This window comes from Eleutherodactylus coqui, chromosome 8 (genome assembly GCF_035609145.1).
Source record: "Eleutherodactylus coqui strain aEleCoq1 chromosome 8, aEleCoq1.hap1, whole genome shotgun sequence".
Classification (NCBI taxonomy): Eukaryota; Metazoa; Chordata; class Amphibia; order Anura; family Eleutherodactylidae; genus Eleutherodactylus; species Eleutherodactylus coqui.
In genome coordinates this window covers 58,051,951-58,072,133 of record NC_089844.1, presented here as the reverse complement: position 1 = coordinate 58,072,133, position 20,183 = coordinate 58,051,951, and the positions used below count along the sequence as shown (strand labels likewise).

The window sequence follows — 20,183 nt, the reverse complement described above, 5'->3', positions numbered from 1 at the left end:
GTAGCTGCCATTGCTGACAGATGGAGTCTTAGGAAAAGGAAGGAATGCTGAGTCAGAATTGACAATTTCATTTTAGCTTGTCAATAACTCATTGTGCAAGGTGGAGACCACCAAAGTCGTAAATTGTCTCTTTCGTTGAAGCAGAGCAAAGAACCAAGACAAGTTATTAGAGGATGAACGTGGTGAGAGTAATCAGAAGAGCAACATTTAAGGATGACCTTAGGTGGTACATGATCAAAATGACAGAAAATACAGCTGGGTTTCCTAATGATAAAGTTATTTGCTAAGGGAAACGGTTTATCCAAACTACTTTGTCTTGATCTGAATAGAGATGAGCGAGTATACTCGCTAAGGCACATTACTCGAGCGAGTAGTGTCTTAGCCGAGTATCTCCCCGCTCGTCTCTAAAGATTCGGGGGCCGGCGCGGGTGACAGGTGAGTTGCGGCGGGGAGTGGGGGGGGGGGGGGAGAGAGATCTCTCCTCCTTTCCTCCCCGCTCTCCCCCGCCGCCCCCCGAATCTTTAGCGACGAGCGGGGAGATACTCGGCTAAGGCACTACTCGCTCGAGTAATGTGCCTTAGCGAGTATACTTGCTCATCTCTAGATCTGAACCCTTTTGATCGTCACACTGAAAATCTCACTGAAATTTCTCATACTATAGATGCTTTTCAGCTAAATTTCTGTTGGATGAAACTTTATTAAAAAAAATACTGTAAATTAAAACTATTTCTACATAACATGCTACAAATTCATATTACAAATGCAGAATACTAGATGGAGTTGGTATCTATAGCAAAGAAATCCATATTACACAAAAGTGTCCTCATGAGTAGAAGCTGTTCTGCCGTTCCATTAATCAAAAGCATACAGTGCGGATATTGACAGCACGGTATGTAGCTATTGTGTCTTTCTCATGAATGCAGGAAGCCGGAAAACAATAAAATACACTAGGGTTAAGTGAATGCTAGGCATTCAATAGATTGACTGAAACCCGAGTGTGCAGGAAGCACTTATTAGAAAAGGAAGGCAAGTGATGATGTATGGAGGTAGAAGGGTTCATTCATACAAGGCATAAAGATATGCCACAAACAAATCCACCATAACATCAGCAAGTCTTACATCTGGATTTTGATGCTGATTTCGATGCAAATTTTGAACGGAAATGCTATGGATTCCACTCTTTGCTTCACAGCATGGTTGCACACATCCGGCAACTCTTCATTAAAGGGATTGTGCCAAGTTATAAAGTTATCCCCTATTCCGTGTATAGGGGATAACTTTATTACTGGTGGGCGCAATACTGTTGGGACCCCCACCGATCCTGTTCAATTCCCAAGTGAACAGAGTGGAGGGCGCGCAAGCGCGTTGGTACTCCATTTATTTCAATGACGGCACAGAGATTGCAGAAGCACTTGAACTTAGTAATATCCAGAACTGTCATTGAATTGAATGGAGCAGTGGCATGCCTGTGCAACCACTGATCCATTCACTCCTGGAGCGAGCAGACCCCTGTTGAGGTCCCAGCAATTGGAACCCACCAATCCTAAAGTTTTCCCCTATGATATAGATAGGGAATAACTTTGTTACTTGGCACAACTTCTTTAAAGTCAGTGGGAGCAACAATAACAGCCAAGTGAACAATTGTAACTCATTATTTTTGCATCTTTTATTGACTTAAGTAGAGGCTGCACATTTGTGGGTTCTTATTGGACCAGGATCAGAAATTAGGCATCCCATTTCTATAAGCTGGTCAGGATACAAGAAGTCATATACTCATAGATTGGACTTTTATGGCGTATCTTTTTGATTTGAAAAAAAAGCCTATTGTGGGAATTAAAGGGGTTGTCGCCAAAAAGATGTTTATTACATTAATAAAACATTTCAAAGTCAGCTCAGTGAATCTAGCAGCTGGGACACCCACATATCCTAGTCCTGACCTTCAACAAAAAAGTGACTGTGCATATGAGATAAGTCTCTATTAAAATGAATGGCTTCAGAGTAAGGCAATAGTCATTGGCTTGACAATGTATTGGTATGATAATGTCTTAGTGGTCTCATAAAGCCAGCCCTTATCCATATGTTCTGTTGGCACGTGAGAATATCAATGAGGGTGGTAGTACCGCAGGACTGCTTTGCATTAATAAAGGTGGCCTCCTGTAAAAGCAACTCCCATACAGGTAAACACAGTCCATTCATGCAGAGCATGGACGGCCATTCATACTAGCTAAGTTAGAAAAGCGGGACTCATTTTCATTTTAAAAATGAGCAAATAGGATAACCCTTTGAATGCCTTTCCTACTATATACAGGAGCTAATAAATGTTACTAGTTATTAAAAATGTTCAGTTGTCCAGTAATATCAACATTTACATCTTTAAAAAATAATGTGGGAAAAATGATAGAGGGTGATGAGGACAAAGCAAATCTATTAAATAGTTTTTTTCTTCAGTGTATTCACAGATGAAAATGAAATGTCAGGTGAAATGCAGAGTTATAAAGTAAACTCTCCACTAAGGCCTCGGTCAGACGACCGGTTTTTGCCGCGATTTGCGGATGCGCATGCAATCTGCGCATATATAGAACCATTGCTTCGCAATGGGATCGGTCACATGGTCGCTTTTTATGCGGATGTCCGATAAATTATAGGACACGAGGAATCGCAGATTGCGCCTATCTGCGTTCTGCGATTCCTTGTGTTCTATATATGCGCTCAATAGGGCCGGCGGCAGCAGCGCCGACACCATTGAGAACATATACTATAAAGATCATTCTCCTCTGCCACAGCTGTAACTGGCAGAGAAGAACGATGTTCGCCCATTGAATTCAATGGAGACGGCAATACAGCCGGCTCCATTGAAAGCAATGAGCTGCCGGTGAGCGCAGGATGAATTTTCGGGAAGGGCTTAAACATATAAGCCCTTCCCTGAAAACCATCCAAAAATGTGTAAAAATAAAAAAAAATATATATACTCACCGTGTCCCTGCAGCCGGAGTTCAGCCGCGGCCAGCCGGCAGTTCTCCTGAACTGCTCTGTGTAGAATTCAGAAGCCAGGGATTTAAAATCCCTGCCTGCTGAATGAGCTGCCTCTGATTGGTCACAGCCCTCACCAATCAGAGGCAGCTCTCACTCACCCATTCATGAATTCACGAATGGGTGAGTGAGTGCTGCCTCTGATTGGCTCAGCGCAAGGACCAATCAGGGGCAGCTCTCAGCTGTCATTCAATAGCTGAGAGCTGCCCCTGATTGGTCCTTGCGCTGAGCCAATCAGAGGCAACACTCACTCACCCATTCATGAATTCCTGAATGGGTGAGTGAGAGCTGCCTCTGATTGGTGAGGGCTGTGACCAATCAGAGGCAGCCCATTCAGCAGGCGGGGATTTTAAATCCCCGCCTGCTGAATACTACACAGAGCAGTTAAGGAGAACTGCCGGCCGGCCACGGCTGAACTCTGGCTGCAGGGACAAGGTGAGTATATATATATATTTTTTATTTTTAGACATTTTTGGATGGTTTTCAGGGAGGGGCTTATATGTTTAAGCCCTTCCCGAAAATTTATCCTTCGCTCGCCGGCAGCCCATTGCTTTCAATGGAGCCGGCTGTATTGCCGGCTCCATTGAATTTCAATGGGCGGACAGCGCTGCTTTGATCGGGCCCGTTTCGCCGAAAACGCTGCTAGCTGCAGATTTTTCGGCGAATCGTCGGCCCGGCCACACGATTTGCGGATGCGCATCCGTCATGCGATCCGCAAATCGCGGCAAAAAACGGTCGTCTGACCAAGGCCTAAATGTTACCATTCTTACCCAGGAAGAAGTGCAGAGCCACTTTAATATATTTATTAATAAGCTGGTAGAAGGATTGTACAGTAAAATATTTGCAGATGACACAAAACTATGCAAAGTAATTAACACAAGAGGGGACAGAATGCGGTTGCAAATGGATCTGGATACGTTTGGGGCACAAAAGTGCCTAATGAGGTTTAACACTGATAAATGTAAAGTTATGCACATGGGCTGGGAAATACATTTCGCCATTACATACTAAATGGGAAAACGCTGGTCAAAACTGACATGGAAGAAGATTTGGGGATTTTAGTTAATTGTAAACTTAAAGTAACCCTCGAGGTCTGGAGAAACAAAGATGGCTGCACTGCTTCTTCTGACTACCTAATGCACATTGTGCATTAATATGCATTAGAAGTCCAAGACTCACATGGACAGCACTGGTTGATTAAAGAAGATGTAGTGTCTTAGTACTAATGCATAGTATCAGAGAAGCTGGTATGACCATCTTTGTTTTTCCAGGCATGGAGGGCTGCTTTAACAGAAACAACCAGTGCCAGGCAACTTGTGTATAGTTTTGGGCACCGGTACTTAAGAAGAAGAAGATATCAAGGCTTGAGCAGGTTCAAGGACAGGCAATCAAACTAATAAATGGAATGGGTGGACTACAATACCCAGAGAGGTTATCAAAATTGGGGTTATTTAGTTTAGAAGAAAGACGGTTGAGGAGCGACCGAATAATTATGTATAAATATATCAGGGGACAATACAGAGATCTCTCCCATCATCTATTTATACCCAGGACTGTGACTGTAACAAGGGAGCGCCCTCTAAGTCTAGAGGAAAGAAGGTTTCTGCACTGACCTAGAAGGGCCTATGGAACTCTCTGCCTCAGGACGTGGTGATGGGGAACTCACTATAAAAGTTCAAGAGGGGCCTGGACGCCCTTCTTGAATGTAACAATATTACATGCTATAGTCAATGATTACTTCAAGGGGCTTTCCAATTTAACATCCTAGGTGTGAGCGAGGGGGGGGGGGGGGGGAGTATGTAATAAAATAAAAACATACATATTCACCTCACGCTACCACATTGATTCCCCACCACTGATTGCTGGCAGCAGTGATGTGAGTGGTTTACCAATGTGAATGCCTCAGTCAACAGGAGGGTAGCAGGAACATCATCAGTGACGTCCCATAAACCTGCCTTGGGGCTTCTACATTAGAAACCAACGTAATGGGTTAACTGGATGTCACCAGGCCTTCTGGCTAGGTGACGTCACCTGTCAGATGCCGTAGAGCCACGGTGAGTATATATCTTTTATAAAGTTTGGGGGTCAAAAAACTAGATAAAAGAAGTAACCTGGAAAACTCATTTGAAGTGACTGTCCTCAAAGGGACTGTCCAATATCTTAATACAGATACAGTGATTCACGTTGTTTGTAATTGTGAGGGTGCAACTTTTTCTCGATATTGCTTTATTATCCAATTTTCAGTAAAGTATTGTTTTTGCTATTGTGAAGCCTTTCCATAAATGACATCATATCCTGCACCTGTTACACTGTCAATCCCCTGAAATTATCATTTTCCCATCACACGCTACATGTAATTCTGTGGCAAGTGGGCCAATGGGTGATCTTCTCCCTCAAACTGGTCCAAGCTCTCATCCATTGTTCGCCCTAAATCCTGACCTCTGCCTGATGATGTTTCCAGCTCCCATCTCACATGAGTAACCCAGAGCTATTGGCTAAAACTGCAAGATGCCATAAGTACTACCTGCCTCACTGGCGCCTCCTATTTCGCAGGGTAAGCAGCATTCTCTATAGTAGTGGGGTTGCTTGCTTGAAGTTTCTGCATGGATGGCTTGCAATATCACACATTACTTTTGAGCAGCATACAGAAATTAAGCAGCTGTAGGAATAGTCTGGATGAAAAATATCCTACCATTGTGTGTACACCTCTTATCCCGACCTATGTGTTTCCATGGTTACAGGCTATAAGCAAACTTCTGTAGTCCTATTCTGTAGTCACTCTCACTTCCATCTGCCCCCTATTTCTTTTAACCTTCCAAATGAAAGAAGCAAAATATAAGAGGGCAGATGGAAGGAGGCATTGTAGAAGGACCGGCGGATGTCACACAAAGAAGGAATCTACTTGGGTTTTTGCAGAATGAATGACCGCAACAATAGCAACAAGTCTTTTAAAAAGTCTGGCCTTATAGTCTACAAATGGAGGTGGTATTAATAAAGGCATACAATTTTTTAACAAAGGAGTTTCTTCCCACTCCATGATGGCAAGAAGAGATGACAAAGGGCTTCTTTGTAGGCTGGAAGCATGATAACACTTGGGTCTGCATTGTAGCTGTATACAAAAAATGGTAGGAGATATTTCATCTGGATCATTGTAAAAGTTCGTGTTGTATATTAGATGCATGCGGGTTTATTTACTAATCAATATACAATAGTTTTCTGGCATAAATTACTTTTAGACACTTTCAGATGTTTTTCTGATTTGTCCAAAAAAGTGTATGGCCTGATTGGCACCAAAAATTGCACAAAATTGCTGCTAATTGTGCCAAAATTTGGCATAAACCAAGCAAACTAATAGGTGGTCTAACGTTAGACTAGCCAGTTAGAGTAAATAAGCCCCAGTGTGTACAAGGCCTTTTAGACCGCCTGCGCATGAATGGGTCGGATTCTGCATGCAGCAGCCCGTTGCAGAATCCGGCCCTGACCACGGCCGGGTACCCTCCGTAACTGTCATTAATCTTCTTTTTCTATACTGTGCATGGTCCGGACTGCTCGCCGTTACATGCGCAGTTCAGATATATATTTTTAAATGTTTACTTTTCCTGTGCCGTCGGTAGGCGATGACTCTTGAATCCGTGACTTTTCTGTAATGTCAATAGAAGCTGTCCGTGCAGAATCTGCAAAAAGAATAGAGCATGCTGCAATTTTTCTCCGTTCGTGGAAGCCTCAATTGGTTTCAATGACTGTGCAGAAAAAAAACGATTTCCCATAGCATGCTCTGAACAGCATTTGCTGGGGATTCCGCAATGCAAATCCGTTTGTGTGCAGGTGGCCTTAGTGTTCAAAAGTTACTGCTGTTGTGAGTGATGAATGAGCTTTTAAAAAGTTCAGTTTGTTGAACTTTTACAAAAAGTTTGGTTCTGTCCAATTTAGTACGAACTGAACCGGAAATTGGTGTATAATACTGTCTTAGGGCTTACTTACATGAGTGCGCGCAGAGAATAGAACACATTGTTTTCAATGGCTTCAAACTCACTTTACCTTTTGCAATTCGCGCGTTCAAAAAGAAAACACAACATGCTCTATGGTGGATTTGCACACCAAAAGGCATCATAGAAGTCTATGGAGGTGCACAAATGCGCACCCGATACCCTCACAGTTGCACAATGAACTGCGCAATTTTGTGGGAAAATCTGAACACCACGGACTAATTAAGGCTGCACAGCCTTTAAGATCACGGTGTGTCCCACGCCAATGTGAATGGTCCCCAGCAGCATAAAAAATACAGTAAAAAAACGCAGAAATGCGTGCAAAAGCACAACCTTCACTGAACAAAGAGTCGTGCTATGAAAGCCCTGTATGGGACTTGTATGGGGCTCCCTGTATGGGAGTGTTAGGGACTTTTCACATGGGAAGAAATTGTCTGCAGGATGCAGCACAGACAAGGATTTTGTCAATTAGTGTTAATGTTGCATTTTTAACTGCAGAATGCTTTCTACGGAACATCTTGCGAAATTTAGTGTCTGTTATCTCTCCTTTAAAGAAGGAGCTGGAAACACCTCTGCAGCACCACCTATTGGATGGCAACATTTTTACAAATCAATTTTCGAATTTTTATGAAGTTTAAAAAAAATAAATAAATACAAACAATGATTGGAAGGAGGTCACTTCTCTTGAGCTCCTTCAGACCTTTCATATTCTCCACTTATGCAAGAATCCTGGGCCACGGTTCATTCTATTCCTGAGGGTGTCAAGCATGGCCATAAACTTGTGCTCCCAAATTCTTCTGTGACGCTGTGTTTGAAGTTGCTCTTTGCTATGTCTGTGACCACACAAATGTTTTGCCACAGGTAAATTCATCTTTTCCTCTCTAATTGAGTGGCAATGAGATCTCATCCTGGCTCTCAGTTTTTGTCCTGTTTCTCCAACATAAAGGCTCCAACAGGACATTTACTACATAAGATCAGGTACACAACATTGGACGTGACACATGCTAATGTCCCAGGGATTTTATAGTCCTGCTGTGTGTTGGGGATTTCTATCCTGTCTGTGGTCCGTACATGTGAACAGGTCTTACAGCTCCTTACATTACAAGGATAAGTTCCTTTTTGTGTGTCTGAGGACAATGCACTCCTGATTATAAATCATTGTTTTAAAGACTTGTTTAAAGGGTCTAACATTGAATAGAACGAATACTGCCATCCAATAGGTTGTAATGCAGAAGCATTGTTCCATCTTCCTTATTTGCATATTTTCCAGAGGAGCATGCATGGCCTTATAAGCCTTCCCATTCAACCTCCTTGGTGTTTTTTTACACACCTTCTAGGTGCTTTCCTTAAGGAGAGATGATATCCCTCCCGACCCAGGAAAATAAAGTCATGGCTCTTGAAAGGTGAAAATTGAAAAAAAAAATTGACCAGTAGTTAAAGGGTTAAAATAAATCCATCAAGAAATAAAACGATTACATAGAACTGTATGAATGGCATGTGAACATAACAGATAACGAATGGCCATCGGGCTTCACATGTACATATTGTCATAATAGCAATGGTATGGGAAACAGGCAATCTAGTATAAACATAAAGCTTCTGTATCTAACATGATACAGATAAACTATCTCCAATATTGGGAAACAAAAAAAGATATTTAACCCCAGAGGACGTCCCATCTGTGTATAATTTGTACAAACATTCAAGCCTGAAACCACTAAGGGAAGAATTCAATGAACTGCAGACATTGGAAGAGGAATTGGAAGCCTTGCTAATGCTCACTGCCAGTTTGTGTGCTACGGAGCATCAAAGCACAGCGTGAACCAAATCCAGCTAGAAATAGGCCGTCAGTAACTAACATGTATTGCTGCTCACTATTGTATCTGCTAGACATGAGGGGACATTGCAGTTATTATGGAGCGAAGGTTGCTTGCCCGGTCTTGTTGGCTTGTCACTTTTCTTTATAGTGCAAATAACAAGTAACTAACTGTGTGATTCATTAAATAGCCGTTCTAGACGGAATGAAGTAATTGGCTTGTCACTGTACATTGTGCCACATGTGTTGAGTACTGGTGCTTTAAGGCCCTTTTACATGGAACTAGTATACTTCCAAAAATCGTTCAAATGAGCAAAAAGGAACGACATTGTTCAGTGTGAATGGAGCCAACGATCGATCACTGATCGAGGAATCGTTCACTTTTTGTTTGTCGTTCATTGTATACAGGCATAAAGGTCATCGTTGGCTCGTTCACTTATCGTTCAGTTACTGATCATTCAGCTGTTCTCATTCACTCATACAGCCAATGTGACCAACAACGGTTTCTCGTTTGATCTTGGCAACAATGTATCTGCCTGTATAAACAGGCTGCCTGAGAGCAATCTTTGACATAGTTTGTTCATTGAAACAAGAAATCGGTAGGTCTAAATGGACCCTTAGATCCCAAGTAGGGTTATGTGTAAGCAGTTTGTATGGAAAGTCTCTTCACATCCATATTATTGAGTGCTGCCACATGCTGCCTTTGTACTGCAGTACATTACAGAGATACAATGATCCCTCAAGTTACAATGGCCTCAGGATACAATATTTCCAGCATGCAATGCAGTTTCTAGATCCAACAGTGGAAAATTAAACCAATTAGAATGGGCACTGATCGGCTGTCTAGTAGCGCCTCTCTACAATACAGTTTGATATTGCATGTTCTGCCCTGTCTCTTACCTGTGTCAGATGAGTTGCTTCTTTGGACACCAGGTAAGGACGGCACTGGTTTATTTTTCTTGTACATTTTGTGTTCTGTAGAGAACCCCGAGGAAGCTCCTGTCCTCCTACATAGATATAATTTACAGCTTCCAGCAGTTCTTTCTGACTGTGGGTTCACACAGGACAGAATTCCAGCGGAATTCTCGTGGAATAACTACATGGAAATTCCACGGGAGAGACGCTGGTTCAAAACCTGCGGCATTTCGCCGTGGGTTTTGGAGCAGTTTTGCCGCTGGCATTCTGCTGTGGCTTTCTCTCCCCATAGAGAGGAGAGAGGCTGCAGCGGAAATGAAAAAAGAATTGACATGCCGCGGAATTGAATTATGCTCCGCATGTCTGTTTCCACCCAGCTTTGCTGCAATGGATTGGCTGCAGCGTGTGGATGAGATTTTTGCTGGCTAATCCCGGGATTAAGAGCCACGGGCGGAATTGCCACACGGAAATTCCGTGGCAATTCCGCCCTGTGTGAACCCAGCCTTATATGTAAGAACTTGTTTTATCTGTATTACTTATCTGCTTACTATTTTTTAATATTCATTTTGTGTTGCTTTTGGTTGACATTTTGTGAGCTTCAGAGCCAATTAGCAGTTTTCCATATATTTATGGTTTCAGCATACAATATTTTCAACCTTCAAGGACTCTCTTGGAACCAATTAATATTGTATGTTGAGGGGCCACCAAATTGTTCCCCACCAACAAAACCTACTACGGGAGAATACTTTGGTAATACACCAGCCAATGGAGCATGACACAATTATTTGCCCTGTCCGATTCATATGGAAACAGCCAATGTACTATGGCTAAAGATGAGCAAAAGTTAGGTTTTGGCAAAAGTTCAGTTCAGTATGCATTAGTTAGAAACAAAAATTCATAAAGATCCCTACAACTGCTGGTGGTTCCGCTTCAATGGATTTCGCTTCATGGTTAGCACTGTTGCCTTGCAGTGCTATGGTCCTAGGTGCAGATCTGACCAAGGAACACGTCTGCATGGAATTGGAGTTGCCTTGCAATGTTGGAGTCCTAGTTTCAAAACTCCAGACAAGGCAACAATACTACCCACTGAGCTATATCCATTGAAGAGGATCCATCATTACCTTCTTCCTCTTAGACAGTGTTTAGTACATTTTGAGTGGTTTTATGAAGTTCCGGTTCAGCAGAAATGAGCTGTATGAAGTTCAGGTTCTTGCCAAACTGAATTGTTGCAAAGTAGGCCCGAATTTGGACTCTTCAGGTTCAGTTTTCTTATCTCTAATTATGACCTTGTACACCTGGCTGTGAATTTCTATGAGACAAGGAGGTACAGTATGGCCCAATGGAAGTCCCCAATGCCATAGCACAGATCCACACCAGTCGGCGATAGTTTAGAGTCATAGTATACTCAATTACGATTAATTTTGGAATTGGACATATCTACATTTATGTCAGCAGTGTATTTACCTGCAGAGTGTAGAATTCATGCATTCCTAAAGTGAGACCCTCATTTTGGTGGATTTCTCTCAGCATATAGAAGTGGAAAGATTAATTATGAGTTGATGAATATGGACCTACAAGATCTTCTGTGTACCAACCTTCACACAACTGGTTTGAAGTTCTGAGCCACAGAAGTACTGGGTACACAAAGGTGATCAATTGCTGAATGACAAAAACCCATGGCCAACAATTACAATGGCAAACAATGGAGGGATGGTCCTCTGCTAGGTGATGAACGCCTGAGATGGAAACGCATTAGGGCTCACTTGCACAGGCATGTATTTGCAAGGGCAATTTTAGTCCATAAGACAGACCAAAGTAGATCACGCTACTATTTGTTTTCATGTGCATAAAATGTATGCATGATAAGCGCATGTTTGCATACCCCAATGCAAGTCTAGTGGATTCATGCTATCCGTATTACACGTGTATAAAATATACACGTAATACGGATTGCAAATATGCTCTCGCGAGTGAGCTCAAAGGTCGGCTTCAGACAACCAAATGCACAATTGCGCATGCTTCAATGCAATGTATTTGCACAGTAAATGAGGTTTGATAAGGTAAAGTTATGCATCTATTGGTGCATACTACTGTACTTTTAGCACACAGGGCCAGTTCACATGCGTGGATGACACCCCCTCCTCCCCGTGGTGATTTCAAAGGCTATTTAGCCTTATGAGGTGCAGATGTGATTTATTCTTCATGGAATTATGAGGCATATTACGCATTTGCATTTTGACTACAGACTATGGGGCCTTTGGTGTGCAGATACGCAGGAAAATAGTGCAGGTCCTACTTTTTTCCATGTGCAAACAACATGTTCATGGGGATCCTGTGAATTGCGCACGTATGTTTTATGTGTGCAAACATGTGCACAAATACGGTTTTCTGGAGGAGCCCTAAGAAGTAAGTAAACATTCCCTATTAGAATTTGGTTATTATTTATGACTTCACTGATTTATGTTTAGTGCTGTTCCAAGGACATACTGTAAGATATATTTATTTATCTATATATATATATATATATATATATATATATCTATATATATATATATATATATATATATATATATATATATATATAAACGAAAGCCCTCACTGACTGACTCACTCACTCACTGACTGACTCACTCACTGACTCGCCACTAATTCTCCAACTTCCCGATGTTGTAGAAACATGAAATTTGGCACAAGTATAGATTATGTCATAAATAGGAAAAGCTAATGGGTCCCAACTCGATGATTCAATTCCAGCACAACAGAACCAGCGTCCAAATTTGATATGCGTAATCTAATTCTTCAACTTCCCGTTGTCCTAGAAACATGAAAATTGGCACGAGCATTGATTATGTCAAAAATAGGAAAAGCTAATGGGTCCCAACTCGATTATTCAATTCTAAGCGCAAAAGAATTAGCGTCCAAATTTTACGTACGAAATCTAATTTTCTCACTTCCCGATGTCATAAAAACTTGAAATTTGGCATGACCATTGATTATGTCATAAATAGGAAAAGTTAATGGGTCCCAACTCGATTATTCAATTCTATGTGCAAAAGAAATAGCGTCCAAATTTTACGTACGGAATCTAATTCTTCCACTTCCTGATGTCATTTTATATGAAGGAAATGTCGCATGGTTACCTCCACGTGGGTAATGCAAAGAACCATGCAAAATGGTGAACATATTTTTTTCCTCGGTATCTCTAAAGTAACCACGACTTCATAAGATTTTCCGTGTGAACACCAGATAAACACCAGTACCAAATTAACTCGGGCGAAGCCGGGTATATCAGCTAGTTTTATTATATACTGGAACACTTTCTTACACATCTTAGAAAAGAACAAATAACTATTTCCTATTATGTCTTGAAGCAGACATATTGGTAAGTTTAGACACGTCACATAGTCTTACTGGCCATTCAATAATGGATCATTTCATCATAAAATAATACAGCAAAGTGAAACCCTGTGTGAAGCACACATCTAAAATGCATCCTTCAAAGACAGAATGCCGCCTGCAGACAAAAGAATACATATCTTATGTATTAAGAGACATGGTTGTTATTACTCACCAGTCTTCCGATAGAGAATGATTTCTGTCTTAAACTCCCTTTTCTCATCCAGAGCTTTCTGAATCTGCACCTTGAGTTGCTCACTGGTTTCCTGTCCATAGAGAAACTTACAGGCACAACTTTTCTGCATCACTTCAGCCCGGGCAAATCCTGTCAAGTCACAGAACCCATCGGAGCAATAGACTATGGGGAACAAGTTCAGCACCTGAGCGTTTCCCAAGACAAAATTGCTGTCTGAAAGAAAAGACAAGAAAATCTGTGTCAGCAAAGTTTTCTAAAGAGCACTTCTATCATCATCTACTATGAAGTTTTCAAAAAAACTGTTCAGAAAACAAAACTTCTCCATAAAGTTTAGATTAGGTAATCATTGGAAAATGTGTTCTTCCATTTTCTTACCAATTTATAACATATCTGTAAGGGATTCTTCACACAAGTGCCGACCTGCAATGTCTCTTTTCCATTGTTCGGCTCAGTAATAGGAGCCGAACAATGGCAAAATTGGAAGGGCTGGATCCAGCATGGCATTGAACAGAACCCATTGACTATAAGGTATTCCATTCAACACTCTTATGCACTCCAGCACTTTCACAGACCAAATAGCGCTGAATGTTATTTTCACGGGCGTCCGCAACCTCCAATGCTTTTGTGAACACAGCCTAACAAGTAATATAATGACACCCACATAAAACCCCTAAAAAGTCATCATCTAAACGACTCACTGACTGATCCTCTTCTTATAACAACTTCTATCCCCTATATATTACAGAGGCTGACATTAGACAATATTGCCAACCATATGAGAAGTTGCTATGGCAACGTGCCCTTCTCCGCTTGACATGACCATTTTTACTGCTTCCATCCATTTAAACTTTGCACTAATGTTTTGTGTCTACGGGTCTTATGCAGACCCATGTGTCTCTATAGACAGGGCTTGGCTTTGTGGTGTGCAACCTATACAACCGCACAAGGCACACCACTTCACCTAGATAAAGGGGACATCACTAGACTCGCTCTTATCTAGGACTGCCTGGCTCTGTTCTAGCTCCTGGAAAGGATTACATTTTTATTATATTCACTCACTGACTGCTGTTGGAATCCCATGCGATCTCCGCATAGCACATATTAGCTTCTTCACTTCTCTGCCCGGTAGGCAGCAGTGCTCAGAGTTCAACAAGTGCCGAAACCGGGGAAGAAGGAGTGAAGAAGTTACTGTGCGCTATGCGGACATGGTACGGGTACACAGATGGCAGCCAGTGAGTGAATGTATTAAGGAATTTAACCCTTTCCAGCAGCTGGAGTTTTAGGAGCATGGTCAGGGGGCTGAAAACATGCATGGGGGCACGTATGGAGTCCTATTAATGAGTGGGGGCACCCAAGGCATCCTACTACTAAGTGGATCTACAGAAGAGTCACTATTACAATTTGGGAGCAATTACTAAGCAAGGGCACTAAGGGGGTCACTTATCATTTGGAGCTGCAGAAAGGGTGTTATAACTAAGCAGGGGGACCCAGGGGATCCTACTACTAAGTGGAGTGACAAAGGGGGTTGCTATTACAATTTGAGGCTACACAGTAGCTCACCAAAGAGGTTACTATTATTAGTTGGGGCCACAGAGAGGTCCTATGACCCTATGACTAAGTGGGGACATCAAGAGGGTCTTATTACTAAGTGGGGGCATCCAGAGGAGCTTATTATTAAATGGGGTCAAATAAGGGGTTTTATTACTAAGTGGGACTATAGCAGGCACGTTATTACTATGGGGCACCAAACGGGTTAGTATTATTATTTGGGGCCACAGAGGAGGTCCTATTACTAAGGGTGGACATCAAGAGGGTATTATTACTAAGTAGGGACACCCATAGGGGATTATTAAATGGGGTCACATAAGGGGTTTTATTATTAAGTGGGACCATAGCAGGCACATTATTACTATGGGAGGAGCACTGAAACATTGATTAGGGGTTGCAGCAGGTGAGTCATGGCTGGAAGTACTCTCAATGGCAGTCTGGGCCCAGAAAGAAAGAGGACTTTTTTGATTGGTGGGGCTCCACCTCTCGGATCCCTGGTGATCATCTGATTACCGCCGTTGCCGTCTCTATAGAAATTGCAGGAAGCATTTAATAGAAGCTGCGTCTGCTGCACTTTGGTCAGTGCATTGTGCTTTCCACAGTTCCAGGGCAGTTCATCAAGAGATAAATATCAAAAAAGTCCCGGACAACACACTTAACAAGCTTCCTCATGGAATGCAAGCTGTGGGGAAGACTACAATTACCAGTGATTTCTGAAAGTCTGCAGTTGTCAGGGCATGCTGGAAGTTAAAATTTCCTATTGCAGGAAAGGGATGACAGATAGCTTTGAAAATGAATTTATTTCAATTATCTAGTAGGACAGGGCAAACCAGCCAACCTGAGTTTTTCATTTTTCTGGACAACTTATGCAAAAATCACGTATAGTTAATTTTTATTTACTGACACATTGGAAAACCGTACTGATCTGACCTCATTATCAGCGTTCACTGTGAGCTGTAAAATGATAATTACAGTCACAATAACCTGCTCCAGTGTCAACAGCGTTAATAAAATCACGGACAAATCTGTTTTTTTTCACGGACAGGAATTTCTGGACGGTTGGCAACTCAGAGCAGACTGCAGCTTGGTATCTGCCATGTACTGTTTCTGTCTTGGGGCCCTTTCAGTAGCCTACTGCTTGGCTCTTGGACTACCAGCCCTCTTAGTTCTGTGAGCCGGGTATACCTATTCATTCAAGATGCTGGCATTAGGAAAAAGCTGCAATAATATTGGTGATGGGGACTCCGCAGCTTCAAGAATCGAGGCCCAGATACAAAGGATTGGGTTCCCAATGCAACTACATGTCATCTCAGCCAACCTACACATCTGTATAAATAGATATAAACTAACCAGTTTATTATATAGAAATAAAGACTGGTTAAGATTCTGCCTATCTGTATTTATTGCAACCAGTGTACTGTGCCGCCGATGCAAGCGGAAAGGAGCTGGGGGCCACTACCGACTGACAGCCCACGAGAGAATTCCCTTATTCTTCTTCAAGCCAGTCTTAGTCTGCTGTCATCATGCTCACTTCTGTCCCCTCTTTCTTGTTTAATTAACAAATGAATAGTAGCAAAAAGTAAAGTAAAGACAAAAGAAAGTATGACTGCCAGACCAGACTACACAAGGTTTATTTTGTAGTCTGTAACCATGGAAACACACAGGTCTGTGTATATGCTGTAGACACATAATGATACAACTGCATCCTGCTACATTTTTCTGTCCTGTAAAAAAAGCAGAATCCAGATGTACATTGTTGTAATTTTTTAATAAAAGACGTTAATGGCACAGGATTAGAGATGAGCGAGCGAACTCGCTAAGGCAAACTACTCGAGCGAGTAGTGCCTTATGTGAGTACCTGCCCGCTTGTCTCAAAAGATTCGGGTGCTGGCGGGGGAAAGCGGTGAGTTGCGGGAGTGAGCAGGGAGGTGGGGGTGGGGTGGGGAGGAGAGTGAGAGAGAGATCTCCCACCCGTTCCTCCCCGCTCTCCCCTGCCGGAACCCGAATCTTTAGAGACAAGCGGGCAGGTACTCGCATCAGGCAATACTCGGTCGAGTAATTTGCCTTAGCGAGTACGCTCGCTCATCTCTACACAGGATCTATCTGTATAGGCAATACTGTTGCATCCTGCAGCACCCTATTTTAACTTTTATGTGCAGTGAACAGTAAGAAACTTATGTGTCAGCTCTATGTGAACACGATCGGAACCTATCTGAGGACCAAAGAAGAAGAAGGAGCAACTCTGATCTGGATGAAAGTAAAGTGTATAAATATGATACTGCACACACAATGTGTCAGCGTTGCTTGTTGACTCGAAACGCGCCCCCAACCCAGACTTGTCTGATCTACATCACACAGTATACTGCCTTTAAAATGCAGATGTAGAGATGAAACATAGGAACATACCAACAGTCTAAATGAAAGGAGCTAAAGTTCACTTTGAAGAACATACATCTCTTGTTTGTGTCTCAAAAAAGTAAGCAAATGCTAAATGAAAATTCAACAATCGTCTCGGATTTCCTATTTTCGTATTCGTGGCACAAGCCAATACGGAGACCTTTTTAAGATCAGAAGCAAATAGAGTTCATAGAACAAAATTAAAAGCTTTTTCCTGTTGCAGTTGATGTGGAGAGTCAGAAGCACCACAATGTTAATGCAATTTGAAGTGCAGCATATTTTAAAGAAGCTCAATATTAGAATAAAACCCTTAGAATGAATTGTATCAGTAAATTGCTTTGGCGGTGCATAATCCTTTTTGTTCATGGATAAAAGTGTATGAATGTACTATTGTGCACCCTATTATTTGGGATTCAGTGAAGAACATTACAAATGAGAACGGCTGTTGTATATAAATACACACTATACAAAAAATAATTAAAGACCCTGCATGCAACCGATCTCATCACTGCTTAGATTAGCTTTAGAAAATAACTTGCTGTATCTTTTCTTAAAGCTCGTGTGGGGGCGGAAGTTTTTTCCCCCCCATAAAGTTATGAATAGTGTTGCTCATCTTACTCAGTCGGATGATAATATTATCCCAATTTTTGCAAAATCGAATTGAGTTAGGACAAACCGATTTGGGCGAAAATCGTGGGAAAATCAAATTTCCCATAAGGCCACAAGGTTGCCTTGCTGCGGTCACCAAATGTGTCCTCCATCTTGCATATGGGCAGCAGTTTCATTAGACGCCTGCATCACATGACCTAGCTATATATGACTTAGGCACAGTTGAGCACAGGACAGAGAAGCTGCATCACTTTTATATGCCTATATAAACACATTGTGTGTTGTTAATAGGAACAGCTATTCTGCAGAGGATATATTCTTGTTCGGTGTGAAAGCTGAGAACTTAAACAGGGTTCTGTTGGAGGGAGCAGAGAAAGTTGCTGCATCTCGAATATATATGCCTATACAAAACGTGGTTTGTACATTGGGAAAAGGTATATTTCTGCTACTGTCAACGTATATAGCAGTGAAGCATGGGGGATATTGTAGTTCTCTGTTTGTTGCCTCAGACGGCATTCAAAGCCACTATGAATTATTTGCAGACCTTATGCAGCCAGCAAGGGTTTGAGGAAATCAGTCACACTGCGCCCAACAGAGACAGCTTACAAAGATACAATCTATACTCTGTGGTCTTCTGTTTTCACATATACCTCCCAGGGATTGTGGTTTATTTACTTGGTGGTGCTTTGTTTGTTAATATAAAACAAAATGATATCCAAACAGGGAAGCAGCAAATACATACAGTGCGTGTCAGCAGCCTAAGATGTCTGGCCACTACAAATTATTTGCAGGCCATTCGCAGCTAGCTGATAGATTGTATAAAACTACACTAAAAAGTGACCCCCCCAAAAAAAAGCAGCTCCCCCAGAAGCAACAGCTCCATGTTCTGCAGGAGGGGAGGCAAGCCCACTGCCATTCCCTAGAAGTGGTTCTATCAGTGTGTTACATCTGCAGCATGCATAACAGGTCGTAGAGTGAAGGATACAGCATGCCTCAAGTACCGCCATCTCCTCTTCCTCCCAGTCACAGGCACATAGCAGTTAGTCTGCACCAGTCGGCCATGAGCATCCTGCTCTACTTTATTCCATGCCAAATCCCCGCTCCCTCCAAAGCAGTCCACAGGGATTAGTATTAGGAGCTGTTTGATCAACCAGAGGGAGAAGACCAAGAGATTGAATGCACTGACCCCAACCATTTTTTTTCTCCAAAAAGAAAAACAAGAGTGGATCAGTGCGCGTGGTCAGCCCCCCACAGGCAATATGTACTCAGGACAATATGTACTCAGAGGTACAAGCTTGCAGTGCTCTCTGTGACCTTAAGTCCACTCACAATGAGAAGGATGATTAAGAGGAGGTGTAAAAGGATGAAATACTCGACCTAACATGGAGAGGCAGGGAGAGTCCTCATAGCAGCTCGCAGGGAGAGGAGGAAGAGATAGGTGTTACGGGGCAGCACCCTGCCAAGGCAGCGAGTAGGGTGTTGCAGAAAAACAAAAGGGCACAGCCACCTCCCTCAGGTACTACTAGTCACAGCAGCAAAATCAGGCCCACAGCCAGGTACAATCTTGTGCAGCCTGGGCATTTTTGAAACCATATGTGATGACAGAAGAGCGGTCATCTGTAAGATCAGTGGTAATCATTTAAAATGTGGCAAAAACGCAAACAACCTCAACACAAAGTGCAATACAGTCACATGAACTCCCAGCTCTTGGCTATCTTGGAGAGTCCACATGAATCAGAGGGCAAAGAGTCAATCTCATCCTGCTCCCTTTTCCACTGCAGTAGCTGTCTCTTCCTCCATCTCCCTCCCTAGTCATATAGTGGCCTCTAAGCACAGAGAGGAAGTTTTGTGTAGGGGCAGTAGCATGCCTAATTCAGGCCTCTCTTCTGCAATTGACAATCAGGATCGGGCCACGAGCTTCAGAACCATGAGTGGGAAGTGGAGAGCAGAAGTTGAGCCTCCACCATCACCACCACCTTTAACGACATGGACATCTACCTGATATTCCAGCACATCCCAGGTCAGTAGCCAGCTCTCCATTCCACAACCATAGGAGCAGTAAAAAAAACAAACCCAACCCCAACCATTCATGAACATAGAACCTGAACGCAACCATTGCACAACTGCTTGCAATGGAAATGCTGCCCTTCAGGCTAGTGGGCAGAGACACCTTCCACAACGTGATGCTCCATGCTAACCCACAGTACCAGTACTGGGGAAAACTATGACTGCCATATTTGATACCATGATTTTATCTATCTACAGACACCAAACACGGCATAGGAGAGTA

The 20,183-nt window shown here is 42.4% G+C and overlaps 1 protein-coding gene across 1 annotated transcript in view; it reads right to left on the bottom strand.

Moving 5' to 3' along the window:
• Positions 1-20,183, bottom strand: part of LOC136576410 (potassium voltage-gated channel subfamily H member 8-like) — a 463,162-nt gene that overhangs the window by 275,496 nt on the left and 167,483 nt on the right. The window contains exon 2 of the mRNA XM_066575676.1: positions 13,319-13,552. Within this exon, the coding sequence (XP_066431773.1) occupies positions 13,319-13,552 (234 nt within the window). The remainder of the gene's footprint in view (positions 1-13,318; positions 13,553-20,183) is intronic.